The sequence below is a fragment of the Heterocephalus glaber genome, unplaced genomic scaffold (assembly GCF_053883595.1).
Source record: "Heterocephalus glaber isolate CG9 unplaced genomic scaffold, H.glaber_assembly_v1.0 deba00000676, whole genome shotgun sequence".
Taxonomy (NCBI): domain Eukaryota; kingdom Metazoa; phylum Chordata; class Mammalia; order Rodentia; family Bathyergidae; genus Heterocephalus; species Heterocephalus glaber.
The window spans coordinates 12,614,674-12,628,840 of NW_028258156.1; the positions used below are offsets into that span (position 1 = coordinate 12,614,674).

At 37.6% G+C, this 14,167-nt stretch overlaps 1 protein-coding gene across 2 annotated transcripts in view; it reads right to left on the reverse strand.

The window, feature by feature from the left end:
• Nucleotides 1-12,368, reverse strand: part of Ahr (aryl hydrocarbon receptor) — a 140,650-nt gene extending 128,282 nt beyond the window's left edge. Inside the window, exons 1-2 of one of the 2 annotated variants that reach the window (XM_004839591.4) lie at nt 11,873-12,368; nt 1,169-1,356 (exon numbers count right to left, since the gene is read on the reverse strand). In XM_004839591.4, the coding sequence (XP_004839648.1) occupies nt 1,169-1,356; nt 11,873-11,937 (253 nt within the window). In that variant the 5' untranslated portion in view covers nt 11,938-12,368. Of the gene's footprint in view, nt 1-1,168; nt 1,357-11,350; nt 11,829-11,872 lie in introns of those variants that run through there. The other variant, XM_021254149.2, reaches the window with a different exon arrangement.
• Nucleotides 12,369-14,167: the final 1,799 nt, after the last annotated feature.

The window sequence follows — 14,167 nt, forward strand, 5'->3', positions numbered from 1 at the left end:
AACTACATAACTTTTTTCCAAAAGAACAATCACATATGTAAGCATACAAACCAACAAATAAAAAGATGTTCAGACTAAACACATTAAATCATGCAAACATAAATCTAAAGGAGAATTGTTACACAATATTCTAAATACAAATTACAAATTCCATCTGTAAATATGTTGTCTGGAAACTGCATGGTGACCTAGACAAGCAATATCAGCATCATCTGAGAGCGTCTTAGAAATGCAAAACCTCTGGCCACACCCAAACCGACTGAAGAAGAATCTGCATCTTAACATGATTCCTAGATAATGTGTAAGCACACTGAAATTTTGAGCAGCACTGATACAGGCCACTGAGATTCCACCACAGTCTCTAAAATAACATGACTTTTAAAAAATTTCCTTGAAACATCTATGGTTGACTTATTAATACACAAAAGAGAATTATTTTACATGAAAAAAAGTCACAGAAACATCATTTAAAACAAAAACTTCCTATTTAAAATATTCTACGATGATGAAACACTGTATGATTCAAAAGTAACAAGTATCACCTAGCCACTGAGCTCCAAATTCCAACCTTTACAGCTGAGTAAACTGAGGTGGGGATGCTACCAGGTTTGGTTAAAATAATACAGTTTGTCAGCACCATGGAGAATGAAATTCAATTAATTCCTTTGATTCCAATACTAATGTGTTCTTACCACTGAGGAAAAATGTCTTTAATTATATTTCCTTATTGTAAACATACACTGATATAAAAGTACATATAATTTCAAAAGGAATTAAATGACATAGCCATGAAATCAGAAAATCTAGCAACAACATATCACAATGTTAATATGTGTCTTATTCTAGCCTTCTAAAAAAGAGAAAGACACTTTAAAAAACTGAATTGGAAGAAGAATGGGAAATAGAAATGAACATACATAATTGGAGCACAATTACTAAATATATGACTATCAAAGAATGATACATAAATGTAAGTAGCTGCTCTGTTTGATGAATGGAACCAGAAAACTGATTTTAGGAGTAACCACAAATTTGACTTTGCCACTTAGGTTTTTCCACATAGCAAAAGATAAAACTTTTCACACACATGGCTAATTTTTATACTTATCAACACAGAAACAGCCATATTTTCTAAGTTATTGTAGAAAAATTAAACCTGCTGTCATACCGTCAAAGAAGCTTTTAGCTCTCAGGTAACTGACACTGAGCCTAAGAACTGAAAGTTTGTCCAGCTTATTAATAACATCTTGCGGGAAAGGCAGCAGGCTAGCCAGACGATCCAACTCTGTATTAAGTCGATCTCTATGTCGCTTGGAAGGATTTGACTTGATTCCTTCGGCCGGGATTGGTTTTACTCTGAAAAAATAAACAAAAGCAAAAATATCTATTGCATTATAACATCTCCTTAAATATTTCTGTAATATATCAAACTTTAAAAATTTACTTCAAGTTTACATAAGTCTTGCCCAAATCTTCGTTTCATATCTTAGCTAAGTAAAACAAAAGAAGGGGTAAAATTCTTCCTATTGTTTTATTTTAAAAGCTTATGGGGAAAGAAAAGAACCAAGATACATCATGTAAAGGTACAAATTCCCAATGACGGATGTCATCATATTGTGTACCTAAAATTCTTTTTAAAAAAAAGTTTATGAACTCATCATAGGAAAATGCTAAATACATTATGAAGAAAATGCTTACTTATATTTCACATACATGTAGTAATATGCAATTAAGTCTACTAGAATTTTTTTCTCCCTCAAACACAGCCATTGTGAGATAAAGGAAAATAAATCTATAATACATTATGTGAAAAAAATGCCCCTTTGCTGTCTTCCATAAGAAGCACCTCAGCATAATTTGTGTTGCAAATAAACAGAAAAACCATAAAGTTTACCTTCATCATTTTCAGCTTCCTACATTTAAACACTGTCATCTCATTATTGAAGCCTTCCTAGATCCCTTTCACCACCTGATAAAGATCCCCTTGCCATCTTGATCTGGTCCCCAGATGTTAAAACAAGAACAGATTTGGTTTTATTGATATTTGTTGAATGACAGATATCAGAGGTTAACTCTGATTAATGGTAACTTTTGCTTTCCTGATTGAGCAGTGATTCTACCTAATTATTAGCTCTCGTTGTTTGTGTTAGAATGTTCAATTAGAAAGTCCAATGAAACCCCAGAAATTTAACATGATAATCACCTGAGAGAAAAGATACTTATGGGAGAGAGAGGAACATGAGATTCAGAAACGAGAAACTGGGAAACTTCACACAGAGGCCTTAACCAAGATCAGGATCTCACTGCAGAAATCAATCACTTACAGCAAATTTACAAATCATCACACACCCATGCTAAAACATAAAGAAGAAATTGAAAGACCAAGGCAATTTTAAGACTATGACTCTACACCTTTCTAGTGCATTCTTACAACAAAGACATTTGTGATAAGCCAAATAGAATTTTATTGTCATATAAAGTAGAAATTGGCTTAGGTACAATGCTAGTAATTTGCTTTGATCAAAACACTTCCAGATAATTTATATTTTCAATGATATTTGTAGAGAAAAAATATTTTGTATAAAAAGATAAAGTATATATGCAATTTCAGGATGTTTTTACACTGTCCCTAAGCAAGTGATTTCTTTAGCATTTACCTATTTTTCCTGATTACAGTTTTTCTGTATTACAGTTCATTTTATTTCTGCTTTTAAAAGGATAACAAGTTGGTAAAGTGGTATATAGATAAAAGTCAATACTTTTTCCACATTATTTGTATAATTGCATATTAAACAAAAATTGGTGACTTTCCCTAGCTAGTTTCCCCTAACTATACAGTACTGCATTTATTATCAAATTTGTCACACCTAATTACTGCATTTCTCTAATTAACCAACTGAATTTCAACATTTACTTATAATATTTGTCTACCTTTCTGAATAATTGTCTACTTGTTAATTACTAACTTGTTTCAAAATACTTATTTGTACCTATCATATCCTGCACAGCCCAGGAAAACACTCTTTTACCACATATCCAACACGCACTGTGAGTGCTAAGTAGGAGCGACTGCTTGATACAAGATTTTACAGAAAGAGTAGCATTTGGGAGGGATCTCAAAAGATGAACAGGATTTTGTGAGGAAGGAAAACTATGGCAGAGTGAAATGTGAGAGGGCTCCTCGCTGCACTGTGATGCCCAGAGTGAAAGAGAGAAGGGGGAAGAAGGTTGTTGCCAAATTCTTTCAACAAACACTCAACACCTATGACGTGCCAGGTGCAGAACACTGAGTAGTGAGCAAAACATATAAAAGCGACTGTTCTCATGGAGCTTACCTTCCAGTTGGAGAATAGATGATAAACTTTTCCAGCTGGTGAGTGCTGAGAAAAATAAAGCAAGGAACTAAGAAGTGATGGAGAATCTGGTTTTGATAGCCAAGGAAAGTGTCTGGTGTAATGTTTCAGCACAGACACATACACAATGCAGAGGGTGTCGTGTGGGTATCATGAAGAAGTGCTCAAGATGGAGGGAACAGTGAGTTTCCTCAAAGTCATGGTAGAAAACTGGACTTTGATACCTGGGAGTCATCGTAAGCTTTGAGTTGGAGTGGATCCTTCCCATGTTTTGCCAAATTGACTCTGGTGATAAAGACCATGAGAAGCAGAGGAGGGCGTGATAAAGTGAGGATTGTACCTGAGGAACTTCTTTCTGAAACATAAACCTATAGCATTCCTCTAACTAAACCTTTCAGTAGCTCTGAACTGTCCATATTTCCTAGTTTAGCACACAAAACCCTTCATGATTTTTCTGGCCTCTATTCAACCCTCTGGCTTCATTTCTTCCAGCTAAAACCTCTCCTCATCCATTATACCTCAGCTAAGAAACTTCTTACAGTTGTTAACATGTATGCCCTTAAAGTCCCTGCTCACGACTTTCACAGTTCTCTGTCCTACCTCCCAAGAGATTAGCTACTCCGCTCCAGGAATCTTCTGTATCTTACATATAAATGTCTTGCACAACCATTCCACTAAGGAATATTCTGCACAAGTAACTTCACATAAAGTGAAACTATATTCACAATCCAGTCCTGAACTCTTGGTCGTGTCCAGTAATGATTATGAAACACTGGAGAATAGATAGTAATACAGTGAAGCAAGACAAGGTGATGTGACAGGGAGAAATAACAGCACTTACAGGTACTTCTCTCTAGGTGGTACTGCTGCCTAACTTGTGCTGACTCTTTATAGTATTCAACCTTGTGTGGTATTCTCAGGCTGTTTCTTTACACAATGCAGAACTGTCTATATTTCCAAGGTATTCCTGTGCACCTTATTAAATATTCAGCAATAAGATCAAATTTCTAAAAGTATGAAGTACCCTAATTGTATATACTTGTCACTCTTATTGCTATACATATGTCCATTTTGATATCTTTAGAGCTCAGCATAGTACTTGATACAACTGGACTCTCAAATGTATGCCAGGCAGAAGGGTTCAGAGAAGAAATAAATGATTAGAGCCTGACAAAAGGCAGTGGTGGTAAGGACAACAAGAAAGCAGTGGCTTGAGTGGAGACTTAAACCTGACTCAGAAGTTCACTGAACTAAGTGGCCTTGGTACTGAAGGGAGAGGAAAATGTTGAGTGGGGGAAGGCTGCACATGACTCTGAGGTCTCAATCTTAGAAAAATAACTACATTTCCTAATGGGAGGTATGTATAACAAACAAGCAGAAAGTGACCTGGGTGATACAAACCTAGGTATAGGGCTGAGGAGTGGGCAGATGACTGAGTAGTAATTAAGACAGATAAGAACAGAACCAGGTTAGAGTATTTGGAGATCACAGAAAAAGCCAAATGTACTTTCTTGAGGAAATTAACAAAGTGTAAGGAATTATAAGTATGGCCAGGACAATTCACTTCTGCTGTGTGTTCCACTGGATTTGAAACTTTTACAGTTTCAGATTGTTAAACCTAAAGTAATACATTTGTCCACTTTTTCACTGATTTTATGGAAATATACAAATTTTGTAAAAATGTTTCATACATATCTGTATACATGAAAGATGCACAGGATAACCATATAGAAAAAATAATCTTACACCAACCGCACTTAACTTGGATTATGCTAGTGTTTCAACTTTTATATTGTCTTTACACCAAAATATACTGACAATCATTATTTAAATAAGAGGCTGCATTTTAAATATAAATTAACATGTCTGCAGAATTGGATTTGGGAGCTGGGGTGGGGGTGGGGGGTAAAAAAATCTCCTGAAATACACTGTAAGATGTTAATGAGGTAAACAACTTGGTATTTTTTTAAACCTTAACCTTAAAAGTCTTGTCCCAACCTGTAAGTCAGAACTGTTGTGAAATCAAAGCCCTAGCTTCCTGCAAGCCACACTTCTGTTCCTGAAGCACTGCACACTGTAACCACTGGTGGTGACAGGCCCGATGGCATGTCCAATGCCAGTGTGATGCTATTTTTAAAGCTTTTTAAATATCCCAATCTAAAATGTCTATCAGGCTCATCATTTGTGCCTAGTTTTTGAAGCAAAAAGAAAAAAATTAACAATCCAGTTTAATCACAAGTGAGTGTAACTGTAAGTGCTTTATATAATATTTGTTATGAAACTTCAAAATGACATGCAAAGATACAGTTTCAGTAATCCTATGAAGTTAAAGTGATGTTTCTTAACAAGTGATCTCTCAGAGTACTAAGCCTGCTCTATCAGCAGTTTCCTCTGGCCGATTTAATCTACTCCCACTGCTTCAGTCTACCTACCCGTAATTTGCTTATCTTTATTTGCAGTGGCTGTACCTGAATGTCCTCATTCATGTTTTCTAGAACCTGGATCCTCCTTCACATCTACGATGGTGCTACTCCTTGTCCACCAGCTAGAAAATACGAAGTTCAGTATTCCTTAATATAACCTCATAAACTACATGCGATAAGCCCTAACTCAACCCCATTCATTCTCCACTTCCTCCTCAGCTTCAGTGCATACTTATTTACCTCTGAATGAGAATATTTAATGCTTACAATCATAAACTGTGTTCAATGTAATATTACAGAATCGATACATACTACAAATAAAGTCAAATTTTAACATTAGACTGAATGCAAGTGGATATTTTACTTCCCTATATAAGGCAAAAAGAAACCTACAAAAACTTCTGAGAATTCTGGCTGGAAGCCACTTTGAATGAGTAAAAATTCTATTGCCACTGTCCTGTTGCTGCTCTCCAGTTGTGATAGGTTCTTTGCTTTCCCTGTTTGCTATACTTGAGGAAAAAATGAGGTTTAAAAAGCATAATTTCCAACACAACACATTAATTGTAAAAAGCCAGGAAAAAGAAATATGCTTTAGAAATCACTATTTTTTCATAATTGTGAAAAAGTTATTATGAATGCTCTCTTTTTTCTATGCATATACATACACATTTTAAAGTATTATCCCTAAACCCCACCTAAATAAATCCACTATACCAGAATAATTAAAACACAACTGGAAAAATTTTAAGTGGTGGTCAATTGTTAAGTTAATTTCAAACATCTACTATGTGCATAGCATAAAGAAGCTCTGGTAGCTACAAAGAAAAATGATAGCCCCTAGCTTTAAAGAGCTTACTTTTCCTAGTAGGAGGAAATACACTCTATAACAAAGTAAATCAAGCATAATGTATTGCTCAATAACTAGGTGTTACAAAAGTAATGCTCAAGAGAATTTATGGAGATGTGGGCATCTAAGTCATGTCTTAAATACAAGCAAGACACTTTCAATTTTATGACTATATAGTACAGAGCTTTGTATACCAACCCTACTCTTCCAGAAAGTCATGCTAAAATAAAGAAAACACAGACAGAAACACAAACTCTGTCTTCAATAAACCAAAGAGACAACTAAACGCAAATGCAAATAAATGTGAAGTTGGAAAATAGGTAGAAAAGAAACAGAAACCAATGGTAACACAGAAAATGTAATCATAGCATATTACTTAGCTCTGCAGTAAATAATACTTATGTAGTCAAAAATCATGAATCTTAAAAGTGAATTCAATTTTAAATTGTGAAGATAGAGGAAAGTGAAAAATATTAAGGAGAGATGAAAGAGTGCTAAAATTCTTAATCACTACAATAATTTGCCAAAGGATAATGCCCAACAAACTAAATTTAAGAGGGCACTATATGCCTATGATTGACTCTTCAAATGTGCACATAGTTACTTCATAGTAATTCATTTTAAATGTTTCAATCAAAAACAGACAAGAGAACCAACTGAAAAACTGATTAAAAATATAAAACAAAGCAAATCAATATATAAAGGACCCTTCAAGTAGAAAATCTACAAACCCACCTACTTCTACTACCACACACAACCACAATCCAAATTCAACTGTGTTCTCCACCCCTTTTACCTATAAAATTGTTAATATTTTTAAGTAGAAATGCAAAGATATATGTATATCTACAGACTGCCAGTGGCAATGTAATTTGCAAATTTCTTATATTGCAATTTGACACTATCTTTCAGTGTATTTGACTCAACCTTAAGGACATATATCTCTATCCCAAAATTCGACTTACTGGAATTTTTCCTAAGAAAATAAGTAATAATTTGCATACTTTACATATCTCAAAGGTGTTCTCTGAAGTATTAGTTAAAATACTGAAAGGCTAGAAATAATGGAATTTTCCCAAAAAGGAAAATAGTAAAATAAATTATGGAACAGATCACTGTGCAGACATTAACAATAATGTTCTAAAGGGGAAGGTAAGTAGCAAGTCAGTAGGATGGAGGAAAAGACTGTAAGAGGAAGGACATGAATACAAGAATGAGATGAACAAGAACAAATTGTGCATGGGAAACAACAATTTATTTCAGCCATAATGCTAACTATTTGAGGAGAAACAGCAGAATAAAGGAAATCCTTAAGATATGGGTGTACCATTAGCCTTCATTAAACTTGTTCACTTAGAGAATACCATAAAGTTGGTAAAAACATAAGCTTTGGAGCCAAAAGACCTAGGATCCAATATCCAACCCCAGGAATTCCTTTCCTGCCTCATCAATTTTGAATTTAAACTCTCTGGTCGCTACTTAATATTGTTTCCTTAGTACTACTCTAAACGTGAAAAAATTGAGGTATATAGCGCATTGTGCTAAATGTTTATATTAAAGAGCAACAAACAGAAGTTAAATTAAATCACTATACAAAAAAAGAAACAGGCAAGTAGAAAGGTACTGTACTGTTGTTAAAGATGTCCATGGTCCTTATTTCTAAGTAACTGTCTTAATAAATACCCAAACAAGCATGTGCTACCTAAGTTTATTCACCAGTGAAATGCCATGTTTCAGCCGAATCTGTAATTGCGAACATATTCATATACTGCCTCTTACTGTTTCATAGGAGAATTGATTGCTCTATGCTAACACAAGCTAGAAGTATGTAAGGAACACAACACATGCTTCAATCTCAATTACATCTCTAGCAGTCTTCATAGTTTATAAAATGATTTGTTCTGCTAGTTTTACTTGTGATAGTGGCAGTATAGGAATAGACTGTCCTGCTTTATATGTATGTCAAGAAACTTGACCAGATCTACAACCGTAAGCAAACTAAACATCATCTTTTATTTTAGAGTACTCTCAACTTACAGCAACTTGTTTCTTTTTGCCACTTAGTGTTACCTATAAGTAAACAGTTTCACTTATTTCATTTCATATTTCCAACATGCAAGAACACCCATAGCCAAAATGTATAAGCTCTCCAAACGAAACTACATTAGAGGAAAATAATAGAGAATTAACTATGCAACAGAAAAGCCCCATCTTTTTATTTCAGGTGCTATTTAGAAAGTGGCATCATACTATAACTATTATGAAATACTTCGTGAGTGTCTTAGAGGTAATAAAATTTCATAAGTGTATATACATAAATGAGGTCTGTATTGTTCAAATAAAATAAAATGCAATTTAGCAAGAAAAGACTAGACTTTTACAGTGTGTTAGTACTATTGGTGTGTCAATAAAGTAAAAGCTTTCCTTAGTGTGCATTTTAACAGAGGATCATCTAATGTCAGAAGTTACTTCCAGTCCCAAAGACTCATAACAGCTAGCCATACCACCACTACTGCTGGTATCATTTTTAAGTGTAGCTGTCATTTATCCAACACCAATGTTCAGTATTAATGTTCTAGAAATACAGTAAATTGAAACACCATTAAAACATTTTCTGTAAAAATCAAAACATCAAAAATATACTCAAAGTTATCATCACTAGAGAAAGACAGATTCTGTTTAGTTCTACAGTGCAGTTCTCTACATGAGACAAAATATCAAAATAAAGAGATGTTTTCATCTCCAACGAGAATAAAATAAGAATAGGTTTTAAACAAAATTATTTGTTCTCTTTTTGAGTAGGTTTACCAAGTATGGAACAAGATTCCAAGAAGAGTTACAAGAGATTCTAATTTTCTTTGAAATTTTCTTCGAAAAGAAGAAAAATGGGTCAGATGCAAGGCTGTTTCAAATCCTTTAATTTCCTAATTTTCATTACTCCAAAGAGAAATGAAACATTTTTTCAGTCTACCATATACTTTAGTGAGATTAAATTTAACACATTCTAAATGTATTTCCTACTTAAAATTTTCAATATGAGTCCTGCCACTAGAGGGAGTTTATTTTGTTTCATAAACTCAATTGAAAACTGACCAAAAGAGCTTCAGGTGAAAATCATGTCACCAACTTCATTCCAAGAATTCACGGAATTGTATACAGCAATAGCCATCTTTTTTTCTTTCCCAGTTCTACAATTATTCTACAACACATTTTCTCTATAAATAAAATAAAATGGTCACCATTTAAAAAAAATAAAAGGGTCAAAGTTAAGCAGATCAGGACAGTACTTGCAGCTCAAACAAGATGTAATTTTCCCCAAAGTTTGTTTTAGACCTCATCAGCCACCTACTAGTAGTTTAATTTAAAAACTCATGTTACTATATAATGGCCTCATTCTTAGAGCATGATTAACTTTGACTAACTGTGCCTTTCAGTCAGGTAAATGCCAGCACTAGGCTTTTTCTTACACAGTGAGTTGGTGATATTTAGGGCATTTGTACAATTAGAAGCAATTGACGGTACTCAGGAAAGATCTGATAAATGTCTATAAAGACTAAACAAAGTGCAAGGGAACGAGGAAAATACAAGTAAAGTCCAAGAAAGTACATTAAAATCTAAAAGGAACCTCTTACACACAAAAAAAAATGCAAAAAGATCTTTCATAAGATATTAACTAGAAACCAAAAGTATTAAACTTTACAATTAAGGGATTTAATTTTGTTACAAAGCAATGTACATCCTTTTTAAAGGGCATATTGACTGAAACTCAATATCCGAAAACCCTACCAAGGCTTCAAATTTTCTGACTTATGTACATAAATCCATGATACCCATATTTTATATATATATATATATCTCATTCTAAGTATACTCTTATATTAATAAATACATAGAACAGGCATTTGGGATGCCTGTCAATTTTAGTTATCAAGGACAAAATTGAATTAGACAAATACCTTTTAATAGAAGAAACCATTCTCCCAAAAAGAAAAAAAAAGCATTAAAAATTTATGTCTCAGAATTGCCAAGAGATTGCTGACTCGGCAATATTCCAGTCAGAAACACTGTACCCTAACACTTCCAAATTTCAGTCCGTGTATTTGTGTCTTCTGTTCATGCTCATTTAAAAGTCTCGATCTGAAGGATAATTATAACGTAAATCCTTAAAGCACACTAAAGTTCCAGAATAATGAGACCAATTTCAAACACTGGATAAATCTTAAATTGTACTTTTTCTAGGTTCACATATAGTGACTGCTGAGTTTAAAGCAAAATGCACACTTCTGAGTTCCTATAAGTAACCATTTCTGTGTTATTAAACTTGTTTGTAAAAATGTGAAAAATACTTGATGAAGCAAAAAGAATTCAAAGATAATGATTAAGAACAATCTCTCGATACAGCCAACTCACAAAAGGAGATGTGTAAAGTGTGGGATTGTTTTTCTGAAAAAAAAATATTCTAACGTACTTTTCAACTTATACAAATATACGTCCAAAACAAAATCCAAGTCTGTAATCACTATTAGATTGGACGAAATTTTGAAGTGGGGGGGGGGAAGAGAATTACAGGTACATACCAAGAACGGAACTTCTCTCTATATAAATCTAGGTGTAAATCTTACTTTACGGACTCTAAAACCACCCCCAGAAAGTGAGAAGAAAGCTGAAAAAGTGGCTATGCACTGCCACCCTCCTCCACCGCACGCGTCCCCTTCTCCCATCCACACCTCACCGAGGTGACAGCTCCCCACAGGCTCACACGGGGCAGGTGCCGCGCGATGACTGCAGCCTGGTTCTTAGGTAAATAAGAAAGCCCCGCAGAAACCATGCCACAGAGGACAGGTTCCTGTAGAGGTGCTTCTGCCCTGTCCTTCCTGCCTGCCTTCCTTCCAGACGGCACGTGCTCAGCGCCTGAAAACACCTCGCCCTACCAAGTTTCCCACCCACAGTCAGCATGCTGAGACTGTCCTCTCCCCTAACCTTAACCCGAGCGAGCGAGCGGATGTTCAGAGAGGAGAGGGATTTGGAGACGGGTTTAGGCGCCCTAATCCACCAGCACCAAAGGCGGGCAGGTGAGAGCTGTCAACAAACGAGGACCGCGAGGAGGACCGAGTGCGGAGGCGAGAGGCGCGCACGCCCCGCAGGCCGTGCGCCACCGAAGCGGGAACATCCAGCGCTGGGTGGCGACGGGCCGCGCCTCTCGGTCGGCGGCAGTAGGCGCCTCACGCCTGGGCCGCCCGGACACTCACGTTTTCTGCACGGGCTTCCGCCGCTTGCGGCTGGCGTAGGTGATGTTGGCGCCGCCGCTGTTCATGGTGCCGCCCGGTCCCCAGCCCCTGCCCCAGTCCGCCGCGCAGGTGAGAGCCGCCGGGCCGGCGCGGGGCGGGCCGGGCGCGGGGCGGGCCGAGCGCGGGAGGCGCAGGTGCGGTCCCCGCCGGCCGCCGGAGGAGGAGCCTGCGCGTCTCCTCGGGTCCCGGCCCCTTGACCGTCACTGCGACCGTGGCCGCGGCCCCGCGGGTTTAGGAGGCGCCGGGGCTGCCCCAGTCCCGAGCGCTTCCCGCCCGCGGAGCTCGGGCGCGGGTCGCCGGTCCTCGCTGCCACTCTCGTGTTCGGCCACAGCGCCGCCGTGGTCTGAACCGGCGGTCCGCGCACGCTGTCCCCGCACGCTGTCCCCGCGAGCGTCGAGCGGAGCCTCCGGGCGGGCGCTGCCTCCGCCGCCGCGCGCACCGGCAGAATAGCAGAAGCGCCAGCGACCCCTCTCGGGCCCCGCCCCTCCCCGATCAGATCCGATCCCGCCTAGCCCCGCCTCACCTGCTCGGCCTGCCCCGCCCCGCCCCGCCCCGCCCCCGACTCCCTTGAGGGCCCCACTCTCATCCCCGCACGTGATGACGTACGACGTAGCGACGCCCTCGGGTAGCCATCTTCGTGAGGTCCAGAGGAGGGTGATTCTATTTCTGGGATGGGAAATAGGTGTGACATTCAATTACGTAGACACTCCAAGATATGGCAAGTAGTTGCTTAACTTCACCTACTTGAGAGTGAGTCAGCTAATTTTTCACTGAGAATTACAATGAGCTTGTCATTGTAAATATTCTAGCGGAGAATGTAAATGTTCTAGCTGAGAAAGCTTTAGAAAGCCACATTTAAAACTTAAAGGCTAGTAGTTTTTCTGACTTTTGTTTTTTTCCTAAATGTATCTCTATACTACCCACTATAATGTCTTCTCCTCATTCAGACTATAGTAAGATTGGAAGGAAGCATGGGAGCATTTAGTGTATGAGGTATTTGGGAGATTTAGTGATTGGTGGAACCAGAGAGGGGCTGGAGTAAATTGTCGGGTACAGCTGGAGAGAGGAAAACAATAAATCATCAAGTCTTGATATAGAGCCTAGATTTTATTGTCTAAGCAATGGAAGCCTCTGAAAGATGTTAATCAGAAAAGTGACATTCAGGTGTCTTGGAAAAGTCACTCTGGGAGGAGGTGCAAACTGGATTACAGGACAGCAAAACTGGATGCAGGAAGAGTAGTTAGGAACTAGATGAAAAGTCCAGGTGAAATTCTAGGCAAGTAGTCTAGGTGATGAGAAGAGAGAAAGTACAGACGATGATAGAAAAGATTAAAGAAGGAAAGTATGAGAAAGAACAATAAAAAATGGCTCCAAGAGTTGTGACTCTTCCTGTACCATTAACCAACATAGCGAAATACTGTACAGAGAAATATGTTTGCTAAATGGAGACCAAAGGTCACCCAGATTAAGATAAAGATGGCTAGATACCTCACACCGTACCCATTCCCACATCTTAAAATATCTTTAAGCTATTCCACCTCATGAGTTTGTCACCTAAAGTTCAGTGCATCAAAAAAATGAATTCATCATATTTTTCAGCTGAACTGTCATTAGCCATAACATTCTCCAGGCCATTCTTCATATCAACCTGGGAATCATCTTAAACTCCACTATCACTATATATATATGAATCGTCTAACAAACACTATTGTTGAATTTTGTTCCTTGCAACATCCCCAATTTGTACCCTTCCACTTGTTCTCCAGTAGTAACATAGAGATAGTGCCCAGTTCAAATGCCACGTAATTCAGAGTTCCTTAGCTGATTACAATACCATCCCGTCCAGTCCATACATTAGTTCATTCAAAAAAATGGGAATACAGGCTATGTGCCAGAAATCAAGCAAGCATTGGAGAGGCAGTGGCAAAAAATAAAAATAAAAAATAAAAAATACACCATGCTGTCAGAAATGAAGAACATAAAGAATATCATGAATGTTGTAGTGGGGAAGTATATAGTTCTGTATTATGGATAAATGTGACCTAGACATTTAGGTGTATTCCCCAAGAAAGTGATAGAGTTGAGGGCTGAATAAGGTGATCTGAGAGAAAAACATTCTAACTAGGCAATGATCCCTTAGTAAGTAGGAGCCTGGCAAGTATGAGGGACTACAGGAAGTTCAGTATGAGCAGAAGCAAGGGGAAATAATCAAAGCTGTATTTCACAAAAATGCCTGCAGGGTGTGGAACAGGTGAA